Source organism: Geotrypetes seraphini, chromosome 1 (assembly GCF_902459505.1).
Source record: "Geotrypetes seraphini chromosome 1, aGeoSer1.1, whole genome shotgun sequence".
In the NCBI taxonomy this organism is placed as follows: Eukaryota; Metazoa; Chordata; class Amphibia; order Gymnophiona; family Dermophiidae; genus Geotrypetes; species Geotrypetes seraphini.
The window spans coordinates 289,991,629-290,008,516 of record NC_047084.1 but is presented as its reverse complement, the minus strand read 5'-3'; the positions used below and the strand labels follow the sequence as shown (position 1 = coordinate 290,008,516).

The window sequence follows — 16,888 nt, the reverse complement described above, 5'->3', positions numbered from 1 at the left end:
GATCGAAGCCGCAGGGCTGTGGTCGGACAGATGGAAGAAATTTTTTTTTTAAAACAAGAAAGAATGACGAAAATCGGCAATTAAGAGAAAAATAACCCAAAACCGCGGACTTTAGAACACACAAGTGAAAAAACTTCACGCAGAGAGTCGAAGACGGACTTCTCGCCTACGCGGAAAAGTAAGAACTGAGGAGAGCGCCCTGGTCTGGGCGGGAAGGCACTCGCGCATGCACGGTGCGAGCGACTCGAAACTTCGAGTTTCTTCAAGCAAGACTGCTTGTGAGGCGTCCGCATCGGGGCTCCGTTGGATCACGTCACCCATTAGTGAGAATACCTGCCTGCTTGTCTTGGGATAATAAAACAATCTATATAGTGTGATTATAAGCAAAGGAATGGAAAGTAGGGGATGTAATGATGTTTCTGTAGAGCCGAAATCTAGTGGAAAAACTAATCTTTCACGGTGCAAAATCTTTCATATATGAGCTGAATTCAAGTAATTTCTATTACATCTGAAGGAATCTACTGTAATTGTTAAATCCACCTAAATCAACAGCCTTAAATTGAAAACAAATCTCCCCACCACCACCTACCTTAGATTCTGCTTCTGTTATTATTTCAGTAAATATTGCCTCCTAAAAAAAAAAGACAAAAAGAGTAAGACAATAGAAAAGTCCTAAAATTTTTACAAAAATTAAATGCAATACCATTAATAAACAAAAATATTCTTATCATAGCTATTTTACATGGCCAAGTAAGATGAGTCAAGCCACACACTAATGCCATCCAAAGGCACCATGGCTGGATGAGCTCTTCTAGAGATAAGGTCTGAAAAATACCTTTCTGAACATGCATGTGCCAACTCTTATCACAGTATCTACCTGTCTCCTCTTCAGTCTGTCCTTTCTACCCCTCTCAGGTGAATTGAACCTTCTACTCTTTTCACCCTTCTACTAGGTTGCCCTAAATCTGCCTTCTGGTGAATCGCTGTGCCAATGCAGATATTTACCCTAACACAAGTCTTGGTCTGTCTGGGTCCAGGGGATGTAGGCCATACAGGAGGTTAGTGGGTAGAGGGAAGATTAGGTTCCCTATCTTGATAGTTCACTACCTCGAAAGTCTTCTTTCCAGTATAAAGATACACAAGTCTTGACTAGTGGGTTACTTCCCTTCACCCGCGAGAATTGCAGAAAGCATTTTTCAACTCTGTTTCTGTGTGATATTGGGTAGTACCTCAGCTCCTCAAAGTAATGGATAGCCCCTAAGAAGGAGAAATAACAAGGAGGGCACAAAGAACTATCTGAAAAATTCAAGTCTCTTCTGCTCTGCACAACAACATTTAATCAAACTAATAGACAAATAGCCTAAACAAGGTAGGACCAAACAAACCACCTACCTGATTGCAACCAGCATTAATGTTTATGCAACTCCTATAGTCTCCCCTAAAGGTTTCCCTATACAGCTAGCTGCTAGTTCTTAGTATTTATTGAGCTGGAGAACAGTAAGCATCTTCATAGTCTCTTAGTAGCTCAAAGAACAGCATCTGGAGATACATATGTGTTCGAGACAGAAAGCAGGCTAAGTAACAAACTGACAGGCAGACTGTCAAGACTCATGTCCCTCTACACTGGAAAGAAGATTATAGAGGTAAGAACCTAATCTTCCCTTCCAGTGCAAAGGAGAAGTGAGTTTTGATCAGTAGGATGTACAAAAGCTGTCCCCCGAGTCCAGGGCAGGGCAGATGAGACTGCTGCTAGAACTGAGGACCCAAATCCATCAGTATTTGTGCTGACACATCCAATCTGTAAAAAAGTTTGTGAAAGTATGGGAAAGGAGAGCTGCTGCATGTTGGTTAATGCACTTGCTATTAATTATTAATTAAAAAAATAAAAAATAAAATTTAAGAATGTATATGAAATTATTCACATTAAACGTCAATGGGCTTAATCACCCTATAAAAAGAAAAAACACTTAATTTTCTTAAAAAACAAAATGCGGATATATATTAAATTCAGGAGACCCATTTGTCTGCCATAAAATCTATAAAGTTAGGAGGTTGGGTCAAACATTGTTTTTATGCTCCTGCTGTGGGAAAGAAGGCGGGGGTGGCTATATTAGTGAATAAAAAATGTAATACGACATTTAATTTGATTTCAGCTGATCCTATGGGCAGATGGGTACATGTGAACATGAGCTTAGGTAAAGATAGTCTGATGCTGTTTAACATTTATGGTCCTAATTCGAATCAAATAGAATTTTTCAAAACACTCCATCATCTTATTCTACCTCTGGCTATGGCTAATTTAGTGGTGGCGGTGGGATTTTAATGCTGTTATGGATCCTATGTTGGATAAAAAACCTAGTAGAGTGTTGAAATCATTAGGATTGGATAATCTGGTTCAAGTATGTGGACTGAAAGACATCTGGAGAATTCTAAATTTTGATGCTTGGGAATTTTCTTTTTGTTCACACGTTCATAAGTCATTTTCTAGGTTTGATTATATTTTTGTTTCAGATAATCTGGTACAGCAGATCAAGAAAGCTACCATAGATCCTATTATTTTATCAGATCATGGCGGAGCCTGCGTAGAATTTGAAATGGTGGAACAAGATTGTAATAGACCTGTTTGGAGGTTCAATAATGCATTGCTTGGGGACACAAAATTTATTGAAGAATTTCAGACAAAAATGGATGAATATTTTCAACTTAATTCCTCAGAAGAGATCTCATTGGAAACATTGTGGGACGCTTTAAAGTTACCATGAGAGTGTATATAATTTCATATTCGGTTTATACTCAATCTAAAAGGGAATTCTCTGAATTGGAGGTAAAGATTAAAGATTTAGAGTCAAAATTAACTAAAATGGGAAGATACATTCCAGGCCCTCTTAAAAGCTAAATATAAATACAATGAGATTTCTTCTAAATGGGCTAGGAAGGAATTGTTTACTCAACAGGCTTTGTATTATGGAAACTCGAATAAAGCAGGAAGATTACTGGCTAATTATTTAAAAGCAAAAAAAGGAAGATAAAGATTGTGGCTGTTACAGATGAAAATGGGATTACTCATTCTCAAATTGATAATGTATTAAAAACAGTTTTTGAAATATTATAAGGTTTTGTATTCTTCTGAGCTTTATTCAAATAAAGAACTTGATGGTTTAGAGTTTTTGAAATTAATTGAGGGACCTAAAATTCCAGAGCATATAAAGCGATCTCTTGATGCCCCTATTACACCGAAGGAGATTCAGACAGCATTGAAGTCCCTTAGAGTTGGATCCGCTCCAGGAGATGATGGTTACACTGTGGAGTTTTATAAATCATTTCAAAGTACATTACTGCCTTATTTATTAAATTTATATTAGGTTCAACTGAATTTTATTAGTTGTATTTATGCTCATACTGATTTTTATACTGAGCATGTATTATCCTCCAGTTACTTACCACATCATTCACATTTTTGTATTTTGGGGCTAGCTTCACTGAAAGCTGATTTCCAGCAACTGACATTGGGAAGCAAGCATAAAACTTAATCAAGGAGTCAGCTGAAGTTTCATTTGCCATCTGCAGATATGCCTAAAAAAAAAAAAAAGAGAGAAGCAATTAACTAATATGTACCTACAATTATATAACAACTTAGACATGGATTATACTTTAACTTGGAATCATCTATCTTTAGTTTAAAAATAATTTTCCATTATTTCTACCTTAAGAATATGTATATTTATCTCCCTCAAGGTACTTTAGACTTCACGTTTCTCAACCTTAGCTTCATACATATCCAATGTGTTTAAACTGAGATTTTATGTACATAGAGACTTTGCTTCTCCAATAAGACAGCCCTTCTCTTGTAATCCTTAGACTTAAAATGCAGTTAGCAGTTTATTGTCACTTCTTTAGGTGGTGTTCTGACCCCTGCAAAAAAGTGACACCTGGATACATGCTTTCTGGTAGCAACATCCTGAAGTGCCAGTGGTCAAGGAATTACCTATTATGTGCCCTGAGTGTTCTTAAACAAGCCATGGATAACTAGTCCTGAATTTGCCAGAAGTTTCAATGTCTTGACTTGAAAGTACAGGGGGAACAAACCTGTATCAGACCTGTCCTAACTTCTCATGAGTGAGGACAGCTTACACAGAACCTCCGCAGGTAGGTCTGGTGTTAGGAGAGAGGAAGATGGGTGTCCTAGAGTGTATTGATGTGTAATAGTGAGGTGAATTAGAGAATACCATTGGAGGAGAGGGAGGGTTTTGGGTGGGGAGGTGGGGGTATTTATGCTTCTTATTTTATACTATTTGATGCACTGTTGTTGTATTATAAATAATGTAATGTTCTTATGTCATTTTCGATATTGTTTGCATCAATAAAAACTGTTTGAATCTAAAGTATTCAAGGCTCCCTCCTTCACCCCAGCACTTCAATGAGCGGTGTGAAGGGGGCATGAATACTTTCAATTTCAAAGCAGCTAGATCCAGCAGGAAGTTCAAATGGTGGGGATTGTATCAGGGTGTGTGGCAAGTGTCAGGGTATGTGGAGAGTGATGAGGATAAAGCAAATGTGCTAAACAAATACTTCTGTTCTGTGTTCACAGAAGAAAATCCTGGAGAAGAATCGAGATTGCCTGGCAAAGTTACACGAGAAAATGAAGTGGATTCTGCACCGTTCATGGAGGAGAGAGTTTATGAGCAACTTGAAAAACTGAAGGTGGACAAAGCAATAGGATCAGACGGGATCTATCCCAGGATACTGAGGAAGCTCAGAGATGTTCTGGCGGGTCCTATTAAAGACTTGTTCAACAAATCTCTGGAGACAGGAGTTTCCAGGGATTGAAGGAGAACGGATGTGGTCCCTACTCCAAAGGCCTGTCATTTTAAGACCTTTTTGACAGGACTTTGGAGTATCAAGCTGGGAAGATGAACTCCTGGTTAAGTCTGATGATTATTCAATCTAATTTTAACTTCACACTTAGGATATCATTAAAGACCTATTTATTTGACAAATAAGAATATTAATTTTGATATATTTAAATGAGGCCTTTTGTTTCTATTCTTATTGTCATAGTATGTGGGTCCTTTTGTTTCTATTCTTATTATCATAGTATGTGGGGGGGTTTTCAACTTCTTTATTCATTTTTCCATCTTACAAGTACACAATATTACATTATATAAACTTTTACATATCACTTAAAATTCATTCAATTATGATTTTACATATAAAAATTTATTCCCTCCCCACCCACTCTTCCCACAAGTAATTTAATTCAAACTATCATATACATACTGTATTCTCATCTATTAATAAGACCTTTAAAATAACTTTTTACCCTCCTCCCACCCCCTACATATAAATGTACTTTCAATGGAAAATGTCTATTCATTACAATAATTTGTTAATGACCCCCAAATTTTTTAAAAATTATAATTCCCTTTTTGTATGGCAATTGTTCTTTCCATTTTATAAATATGACATAGCGAATTCCACCAAAATGTGTAATTAAGCCTATTGTAATTTTTCCAATTACTGGTAATATGTTGTATGGTGACTCCTGTCATAATAAAAGCTTGTTATTACTTGATGAAATATGACTTTTTGCTCTCATTGACATCCCGAACAGAATTGTATCATATGATAAAACTATATGGTTTTCTAGTAAGCAATTAATTTGAGACCAAATTGATTTCCAAAAGGCCATGATACAGGGACAATAAAATATTAAATGGTCCAAAGTCCCTGCTTCCAGATTACAATGCCACCATCTATTAGACCTAGAGCCATCTAACTTTTGTAATCTAACAGGGGTCCAAAAAGCTCTATGTAACAAAAAGAACCAAGTTTGTCTCATAGATGCAGACATTGTACATCTCATTCTCCAAGACCAAATTCGTGGCCATTGAGACACAGAAATTTGATGCTTAATCTCAATACTCCAAATGTCTCTAAGACTATTCTTTGGTTTTTTTATTCATGAATCCAGATATCACTTTATACCACTGAGTGGCTTGGTGTCCCAAGAAATCCGCCTGAAAGCATATGAATTTCAGACTATACTGATTATTAAGATTTTTCCATTCAGGGAACCCCTCCTGAATAGCCTGCTTCAGTTGCAACCATTTAAAGCTTTGTGATTTATTAAGACCAAATTTATGTTGTAACTATGAAAAGTCAAGCAGTTTACAATTTGAAATAACATCATCTAAAGTCTGTATACCTGCAATAATCCAATGCTTCCAAACGATTTTAAATCTGCCAATTTGAATCTTGGAGTTTACCCATAAAGATTATTGATTTATATATTGGATTAGGTGATAAATTACTAACATACTGCAATGTTTTCCATGTATCAACTAATATTCTATTCTCTTTATACTTCCTAGGCATCTTGATACTGAGAACATGAGATAAATGTAAAGGAAACATGAGTCATCATTCCAAATACAACCAATCTGGGACATTTTCCATGAGCTCTGGGAGGACCTAATACATACCCTGGCGTAAAATATAGGCTTGATGATACCTATAAAAGTTAGGAAAATTTACCCCACCCTCCACAATTGTTTTTTGTAAAGATACTAAAGCAATTCTAGGCATTTTACCTTGCCAAACAAATTTTGTAAGGTTACCATTTAACTTTTTATAAAAGGACCCTTGAAAAAAAATTGGTATCATACTCATTTGATAACAAACCACAGGTAATATCATCATTTAAATAGTTTGGACTCTCCCCCACCAAGAAAGATGTAAAGGATTCCATTGCTCACACATTTCCAAATCTAGACTTGCCCTTCCAAGCACACAAGACTTCCACTGGAACTACACCATCCTCCAGGATCCTGACCCCTCCTCCTCTAAAGCCGACATGAGCTGGCCCTACTTCAAGGAAACTGACTGGAAAACGTTCGGCAAGTACTACAACAAATATGCGAAATCTTACTGCAAACTAGACCCCTGCACCCCAAACGTGATTAAATCTGCCCCCATTATCTTCAAAACCAAACTTCTAAACTGGATTAATCTACAATTATCCGCTGGGAAGTTCCCAGAAGACCTGGGCCAAATTATTATTACCCCTATAAAATAGAACAAAAAAGAAGCAGCCAACAACATCTCCAACTACAGACCTGTTGCAAACATCCCTCTGGCTGTCAAATTAATGGAAGGCCTGGTAAATACTGACCTAAACAACTACCTAGACAAATTCAACTTACTTCATACCAACCAATCTGGTTTCAGACACGGCTTCAGCACAGAAACTGTAATGGCCTCCCTTCTAAACTCGCTACACTCCCTTCCAAGTCAAGGCTCCAACGCTCTGATCCTCCAACTGGATCTAAGTAGTGCCTTTGACCTAGTTGATCACTCCATCATGCTGAACTGTTTGGAATCAATAGGCATCTCAGGAAACACCCATACCTGGTTCCGGGGATTCCTTGAATTCAGATCCTATCAAGTACTCAAAGAAGATAAACTCTCCTTCAGCTGGAACAACAACTGTGGACTTTCCCAAGGCTCCCCGCTATCACCGACCCTCTTCAACATCTACCTCATCTCATTGGGTCACAGAGCCTAAATCTCACCTTCCACATTTACGCTGACGACATCACTGTCATTCTCCCACTATCCGATATTTCGCCAACTTTCATCATTCACCTATCTAATATCCTAAACCAAATAGAACTTTGGATGAAGGCCTTCAAACTCAAAATGAACACAGAAAAAAACAAATTTTTCCTAGCCTCTCCCAACGAGCAGATAAAAGACAACATGATCCACGTGAACGGCAAAGATTACGAAATTGCCCAATCTATTAAAATACTAGGGATTACCCTGGACAGACATCTAACACTAGAAAAACACACTGATCTAATGTTCAAAAAATGCATCTCTACTCTTTGGAAACTTCGCACCATCAAAAAATTCTTCGACGAATCATCCTTTCGTTTACTAGTACAAGCCTCCATCTTGAGTACTCTGGACTACTGCAACATCATATTTTTGGGAGCTTACAAAAAGTCACTCCACAAGCTAAGACTAATCCAGAACACCGCAGTCTGCCTCATCTTCGGTCTAAAAAAATGGGAACATATCTCCCCATATCTCCAAATTCTTCACTGGCTGCCAGTAGAATCCAGAATACTTTTCAAGTTTGCCTGCATCAGTTTCAAAGCGATCTTCGGAATGCTTCCAACTTACCTAGCCCCCCAAATCCTCACCAACTGCCCAAAAAAGATCTCCCGCAGAGCTATCCTCTTTACTTACCCATCCTTGAAATCATGTCACTACAAGAAGTACCTAAACAGAATGCTTTCATTCCAGGCAGCCAAACTGAACACATGGCTAGCAAAACCAATACTCGAGGCCACATCATACACCACCTAGTCTTCCCCCTCTACCAGTTATATCCCCCCCCCCCCGAATGCCCACCCCTATCCTTCCTTCCTCCTCCAATGCTTATTGCTGTGTTCTCTCTTACTCACATTGTATATATCCTCCTGTAAAACAGCGTTGAACTCTTGTATCCTGTTCTTTTGAAATATCCTGTATCTTATTGTAAACATCCTGTACCGGTTCACTCTGTAATTTACTTTATCTTATTGTAAACCTCCCCGGTACCTGCTCACTTTATATTATCCTGTATCGTATTGTTAACATCTCTTGTTCCTGTTCACTTTGTAATATCCTGTTCACTTTGTATTATCCTGTATCGCATTGTAAACATCTCCTGTTCCTGCTCACTTTGTAATATCCTCTTCTTACTGTAAACTTCCTCCAATATCTCATGCACATTGTAATTTCCTGTATCTTATTCATTGTAATATCCGACTTCTCACGCACATTCTCTTTCACAAAGCTTATGTATCTCAAATCCCTGGTTCTAATACCTAGCTTATATCCTATTCCAAACATATGTATCTTGTTGTAAACATATGTCTCCTGCTGTAAACACTGCACCCTCTCCCGGCACGATCCTCTTTGTAAACTGCTTCGAACTTAGGGTATAGCGGTATATAAGAAATAAAATTATTATTATTATTAAATTATTATTTCTGTTACTTTCTTTAATTAAATTTTTTCATTCACTTTTATTGTGTCTTCCAGTGAATTTTTAATCTTAATACCTAAATATTTTAATCCATCTTCATTCCATATAAATGAAAATGTTTCAAATAAACCTTTAGTACAATGCACATTGAGTGGAAGAATTTCTGACTTATTCCAATTTATCTTATACCCCGAAAATTTTCCAAATTTCTCTCCAGCAAGCATGGAATGGAAGTCTCTGGATTTTTCAAATAAAGCAGAATATCATCTGCATATGCTGAGACTTTATATTCCCAATCTGTACGAGGAATACCCTGCATCCCCTTTGCTTGTTGAATGGCTAACAACAAGGGTTCTAAAACAATTTCAAAATGCAAAGGAGATAATGAACAGCCTTGTCTAACCCCCCTCCGCAAATTAAAGAGCTCCGATACATTATTATTGATATACAATCTTGCAGTAGGGGAGCTGTACAACGCTTGAATCATTTGTATAAATCCAGAACCTATACCAAACCAATTTAATGCTTGATACATGAAAGTCCACTCAACTTGATCAAAGGCTTTCTCCGCATCTAAAGAAACAGAGAAAGCCGGATCATTTAAGGCTTTTGTTAAATTTAACATATGAAAAGCCAGTCTGGTATTATTAGATGAATGTCTCTTAGCAACGAATCCTGTTTGGTGCGTATCAATAATAAAAGGGAGAGCTTTAGCTAAGCGTAAAGCCAATGTCTTAACCAAAAGTTTTCCATCAACATTGATTAGCGAGATAGGCCTGTAGTTTGAAACCAAAGTGGGATCTCTGTTTGGCTTTGGCAAAACGATTGTTAATGATTCTGCCATAATACCTGTAACACAACCTTTAGTTAGTTGGTACTGATATAAATTTAATAAATGAGGTAGTAGGGTAATTTGAAATGATTTATAAAACTCTACTGTGTAACCATCTCCACCTGGAGCGGATCCAACTCTAAGAGATTTCAACGCTGTTTCTAATTCTTTTAATGATATAGGCTCATCCAAACTTATTTTTATATGATCAGGAACCTTCGGTCCAGTAATTAGATTCAAAAATTCTAAACCATCTTTTTCCCTATCCTCATAAGGCTCAGAAGAATATAGGTCTTTATAAAAATTTTGAAACTGACTTAAAATATTTTCAATTTGAGTATGCGTGACTCCTTTTTCGTCCCTTATTGCAATAATTTTTGTCCTTCTTTTCTTTGCTTTAAGATTATTTGCCAATAATCTTCCCGTCTTATTTGAACTTCCATAATACAAAGTTTGCTAGGAAAACAAATCATTCCTTACGAATTTTGTTGAAATCTCATTATATTTACCTTTTGCCTTTAATAAAGCCTGTAGGGTATTTTGTTCCCATTTATCAATTAATTTAGCTTCCAAATGTTTAATATCTCTCTCTAAATCAGTAAATTGTTTTTTAAGCTGTTTTCTAATATATGCCAAATATGAGATATTACCACCTCTCATGGTAGCCTTAAAAGCATCCCATAATGTTTCTATGCTAATTTCTTCCAAGGTATTAAATTGGAAAAATTCAATCATTTTTAATTTAAATTCTTCAAGGAATTTTGCATCCGCAATCAATGTTTTATCGAATCTCCAAACAGACCTACTATACTCCTGTTCTTCAAACTTAAACTCAATCCACACTCAATCTCCATGATCAGAAAATATAATAGGATCTATGGATGCTTTTGTCACTTGTTGTACTAATTGATTAGAAACAAAAATATAATCTATTCTTGAGAAAGATTTATACACTTGTGAACAAAAAGAATTCCCGCTCATCAAAATGATGTATCCGCCATATATCTTTCAAATCACAAGATTGTATCAAATTATCTATCCCTAAAGATTTCATAATTTTACTTGGGTTTTTATCCATTAATGGATCTATAACAGCATTGAAATCTCCAGCCACTACTAAATTAGAAGCAGTGGAAGTAATAATTGTTGTAATTTCTTTAAAAATTCACTTTGATTCGTATTTGGGGCATATACATTCACCAGCTCCAGGATATTTCCCATGCTCATTCTTACATGTACCCACCTTCCTAAGGGATTAGAATCTATCAAATGAAAATTGGCTGTATTCTTTTTATGTATTAATAGAGCAACCCCAGCTTTTTACCAAGAGCAGGTGCAAAAAAAGCACAGTTACTTACCGTAAAGCACAGTTACTTACCGTAACAGGTGTTATCCAGGGACAACAGGCAGATATTCTTGACTGATGGGTGACGGCACCGACGGAGCCCCGGTACGGACAATTTTAGAGTGATTGCACTCTAAGAACTTGGAAAGTTCTAGCAGGCCGCACCGCGCACGCGCGAGTGCCTTCCCGCCCGACAGAGGCGCGCGGGTCCCCAGTTAGAATAAGCCAGCTAAAAAGCCAACCCGGGGAGGTGGGTGGGACGCAAGAATATCTGCCTGCTGTCCCTGGATAACACCTGTTACGGTAAGTAACTGTGCTTTATCCCAGGACAAGCAGGCAGCATATTCTTGACTGATGGGTGACCTCCAAGCTAACAAAAATAGGGATGGAGGGCAGGTTGGCCATTAGGAAAACAAATTTTGCAAAACAGATTGGCCGAAGTGTCCATCCCGTCTGGAGAATGCATCCAGACAATAGTGAGATGTAAAAGTGTGAACTGAGGACCATGTAGCAGCCTTGCAGATTTCCTCAATAGGCGTGGAACGGAGGAAAGCCACAGATGCTGCCATAGCTCTAACTCTATGGGCCGTGACAGAACCTTCCAGTGTCAGTCCGGACTGAGCATAACAAAATGAAATGCATGCTGCAAGCCAATTTGACAACGTACGTTTAGTAACAGGACGTCCTAATTTATTCGGATCAAAGGACAGAAAGAGTTGGGGAGATGATCTGTGGGGCTTAGTACGCTCTAAATAGTAAGCTAGAGCCCGCTTACAGTCCAAAGTATGTAGAGCCTGTTCTCCAGAATGCGAGTGAGGTTTCGGAAAGAAGACAGGCAGAACAATAGATTGGTTGAGATGGAATTCGGAGACAACCTTAGGGAGAAACTTTGGATGTGTACGCAGAACCACCTTGTCATGATGGAAGACTGTAAAAGGTGGATCCGCAACTAGTGCATGTAGCTCACTGACCCTCCTGGCAGAGGTAAGAGCAATAAGGAAAAGTACCTTCCAAGTGAGAAACTTGAAAGAAGCGGTAGCCAAAGGTTCAAATGGAGGCTTCATTAAGACGGAAAGAACTATATTGAGATCCCAGATAACAGGAGGGGATTTAAGAGGTGGTTTCACATTGAAAAGACCCCGCATGAATCTGGACACCAAGGGATGAACTGAGAGGAGTTTTCCATGGACTGGCTCATGAAAAGCAGCAATAGCACTGAGGTGGACTCTGATGGAAGTAGACTTGAGGCCAGAGTCAGACAAAGAAAGAAGATAATCCAACAACGTCTCCACTGCAAGGGAAGTGGGATCAAAATGATGAAGAAGACACCAGGAAGAAAATCGAGTCCACTTCTGAAGGTAACATTGCAGAGTGGTCGGTTTCCTGGATGCGTCCAGAATGGAGCGAACGGGCTGAGACAAAAGAGTATCAGTCGAAGTCAGCCCAAGAGATACCAAGCTGTCAGGTGCAGAGACTGGAGGTTGGGATGCAGAAGGGTCTCCTGATGTTGTGTAAGCAGAGAAGGAAACAGTGGAAGAAGAAAGGGTTCCCTGGAACTGAGTTGAAGTAGAAGGGAGAACCAATGTTGCCTGGGCCACCATGGAGCAATCAGAATCATGGTGGCTCGTTCCCTTTTGAGCTTGAACAAGGTTCTTAACATGAGAGGCAGAGGAGGGAAAGCGTACAGGAACAGATTGGACCAATCGAGGAGAAATGCATCCGCTGCCAGACGGTGAGGAGAGGAGAGTCTGGAGCAGAATAGGGGCAGCTGGTGATTGTGAGGAGCTGCAAAGAGGTCTATCTGAGGAGTGCCCCACTGAGCGAAGATGGACTGTAGAGTTAAAGGATCGAGTGTCCACTCGTGAGGCTGGAGAATTCTGCTGAGCTTGTCCGCCAAGGAATTCTGTTCTCCCTGAATGTAGATAGCTTTCAGGAATAGATAGTGACCTGTGGCCCAAGCCCAAATCTTCTGGGCTTCTTGGCACAAGAGGCGAGAGCCTGTCCCACCCTGCTTGTTGATGTAGTACATCGCAACTTGATTGTCTGTGCACAGCAGGAGGACTTGAGGAAAGAGAAGATGCTGGAAGGCCTTGAGGGCATAAAACATTGCTCTGAGTTACAGGAAATTGATGTGATGCTTCATTTCCTGAGCTGTCCAAAGTCCTTGAGTTTGGAACTCGTTCAAATGAGCTCCCCAGGCATAAGGGGAGGCGTCGGTGGTGATGACAAGTTGATGAGGAGGTAGATGGAACAGAAGACCTCTGGAGAGATTTGAGGATATCAACTACCATTGTAGAGACTGACGAAGAGATGATGTTACAGATATGTGATGTGAGCAAGGATCCATCGCTTGGGACCACTGGGTAGCTAGGGTCCATTGAGGAGTGCGCAGGTGAAGACGTGCAAGTGGTGTGACATGAACTGTGGAGACCATGTGACCCAAGAGTATCATCATTTGCTTGGCAGAGATGGAACGTTGTGGAAGCACCTGCTGACATAGAGATTGAAGCGTTTGAAGACGGTTGGATGGCAGAAACGCTCTCATGAGGACTGTGTCCAAGATTGCTCCAATGAATTGAAGTCTCTGAGTGGGGATGAGATGAGATTTGGGTAGACTGATCTCGAATCCCAGCAAACGTAGAAATAGAATGGTCTGGTTGGTGGCCTGGAGTACTGTCTGAGATGAACTGGCCTTTATCAACCAATCGTCCAGGTAAGGAAACACCTGAAGATGGTGGGAACGTAGAAAAGCAGCCACCACAATCAGACATTTGGTAAACACTCTTGGAGAGGATGCAAGACCGAAGGGTAACACCTTGTACTGGTAATGACAACGATTGATCATGAAGCGTAGGTACTGTCTGGAGGCCAGATTGATCGGTATGTGAGTGCATGCTTCTTTGAGATCGAGGGAACATAGCCAGTCGCCTTGATTTAGAAGAGGGTAAAGAGTGGCTAAAGAGAGCATTCTGAATTTCTCTTTGACCAAGAATTTGTTGAGATTGCGAAGATCTAGGATGGGTCTGAGATCTCCTGTTTTTTTGGGAACTAGAAAATAACGGGAGTAGAATCCCTGCCCCTTTTGATCTAGAGGAACTTCCTCTATGGCGTTCAGAAGGAGGAGGGATTGAACCTCCTGAAGAAGGAGTGAAACCTGAGGAGTGTTCAAAGCAGACTCTCTTGGCAGACTTTGGGCAGGAAGTGTCTGAAAGTTGAGAGAGAGCCGTGGCGGATGATGTTGAGGACCCACTGATCCGAGGTGATGGTTTCCCAACGGCTTATGAAAAGAGTAAGGCGTCCTCCTATGGGCTGCGAAGGTGGGCGGCAGGATGGAGACTGGCTATGTCCTGGAGAACAAGTCAAAAGGGTTGAGTGGACTTTTGTGAAGGGGGAGGCTTCACCTGTTGTTGCTGCTGTGCTGGTCTAGCAGCTTGCCTCTGTTGTTGCCTCTGACGCCTGGGTTGCTGCGGGGCCTGTGGTAAAGGACGAGCCACAAATCTACGCTGGTAGGCCGACTGTTGGCGAAAAGGCCTGGTAGGTGGGGTTTTCTTTTTCGTTTTAAAGAGAGTGTCCCACCGAGTCTCATGAGCTGAGAGCTTTTGGGTAGTGGAGTCCATGGATTCTCCAAACAGCTCATCTCCCAAGCAAGGTGCATTGGCCAGGCGATCTTGGTGATTGACATCGAGTTCTGAAACTCTAAGCCAGGCCAGTCGCCGCATGGCCACTGACATAGCCGTGGCCCTAGAGGTCAGCTCAAAGGTATCATAGATTGATCTGACCATGAACTTACGAAGTTGTAAGAGCGATGAAGAAGTTTGGCGAAAGGCAGATTTTTTACGGTCAGGGAGGTATTTCTCAAAAGTTGACAAAGTTTGAATGAGATGCTTAAGGTAGAACGAAAAATGGAAAGCATAGTTCCCAGATCTATTAGCTAGCATCGCATTCTGATACAACCGCTTGCCAAACTTATCCATGGCCTTACCTTCTCTGCCAGGAGGGACAGAGGCGTACACACTAGCCCCCGTGGATTTCTTTAAAGTAGATTCTACCAGTAAAGACTCATGGGGGAGTTGCGGTTTGTCAAAGCCCGGAATAAGTATGACCTTACATAAGGAGTCCAGTTTGCGAGGAGCTCCTGGAATGGTCAAAGGTGTCTCTAGATTTTTATAGAAAGTCTCTCGCAAAATATCATGGAGAGGCAATTTTAAGAATTCCCTTGGAGGCTGGTCAAAGTCCAGTGCATCGAGAAATGCCTTGGATTTTTTGGATTCAGCCCCCAAGGGAATAGAGAGAGAGTCACACATCTCTTTGAGAAAAGAGGTGAAAGAAGTTGCATCAGGTTTGGAGGATGGATCTAAACCAGAAGGATCCTCGTCCCCTGACGAACACTCTCCCTCAGAGAGGAAAGGCTCCTCTGAATCACCCCACAGATCAGGGTCCCTCACTTGAAAGCTACGGTCCCGTGACTCCGGGGTTCTAGGTGTCGAGTTTTGTGAGTCGACTTACCAGACCTCTGAGAAACGGTACCGGGAGATGTTATCGGGCGTGCCGGTGCCGAAGTTTGCACCGCCTGGTGTAAAGACCTCGGTTCCGGAGCTAAAACTGGCATGGATAGCAAGGAAGCTGTTTGTACCGGTACCGACAAAGTGGATGCCGATAAAAGAGGCTGTTCTACTGCCGGTACCGGTAGCTCAGACCGGACCGGGACTGGAAGGCTCGGTGTCAGCAGAGCAGGCAGGAGCTGCTGCAATTGCTCTTTGAGCTGTACTTGCAGGACGGCGGCAATTCGCTCGTCCAGCGAAGGCACCGGTACCGCTTTTTTCTTCTGCGGTACCTTTGGTGCCGCTCTACACTCCGAAGAGGAACCCGAGGTCGAAGGGCTAACCTCAATTGGAGCGGAGCGCTTCCGCGGGCGCCTCGAGGTCGGCAGGATTGGGCTCGCTGCCACTGAGACTGGAGGACGCTCCAGCGGGGAAGGCTTCTTAGCCGGCTTACCTGAGGGATGCGACGCCAGCACGGTGTCGCGCGGCGTCCATGAGGTAGGTGCCGCCGAATCCGACATCTCGGTACCAAATAAAAGTTGCTCTTGGATCTGGCGGTTTTTTAATGTTATCTTTTTTAGAGTGGCACAGCGGGTGCAGGTGGACGCCCGATTGTCAGGACCCAGGCACTGTAAGCACCAGTTGTGCGGGTCAGTGAGGGAAATGGGCCTTGCGCACCGCTGGCACTTCTTAAAACCGGGTTAGGGGGGCATGAACGTGAAAACGGCTTCTGCCAAATCGAAGGCCGAGGCCTCGATGGTGGCATCAGGCCCCGCCGGGGCGAACCCGAAAAAGAGAGGAAAAAAAAAGAAAATTATTATTTTTTTTTTTTTTATAAAAAAAGAAAAAAGGGAAATACAAATTCCGAAAAGGTTTACGCGAGCGGGAAGGCGAATGAGATAAAAGTTTTCAACAGCCGTTGAAAGTGCGTCTTCTTAGCTCCGCGGAAACTAAGAAACTGGGGACCGCGCGCCTCTGTTGGGCGGGAAGGCACTCGCGCGTGGGCAGTGCGGACTGCTAGAACTTTCCAAGTTCTTAGAGTGCAATCACTCTAAAATTGTCTGTACCGGGGCTCCGTCGGTGCCGTCACCCATCAGTCAAGAATATGCTGCCTGCTTGTCCTGGGATAACAG

General features: G+C 41.1%; 1 protein-coding gene across 4 annotated transcripts in view; it reads right to left on the bottom strand.

The window, feature by feature from the left end:
* The window catches only part of ZNF638 (zinc finger protein 638), a 570,425-nt gene that overhangs the window by 185,712 nt on the left and 367,825 nt on the right, over positions 1-16,888 (bottom strand). For all 4 annotated transcript variants that reach the window (XM_033953374.1, XM_033953362.1, XM_033953382.1 and 1 more), the window contains exons 14-15: positions 3,442-3,573; positions 590-631 (exon numbers count right to left, since the gene is read on the bottom strand). In XM_033953374.1, coding sequence (XP_033809265.1) covers positions 590-631; positions 3,442-3,573 — 174 coding nt within the window. The remainder of the gene's footprint in view (positions 1-589; positions 632-3,441; positions 3,574-16,888) is intronic.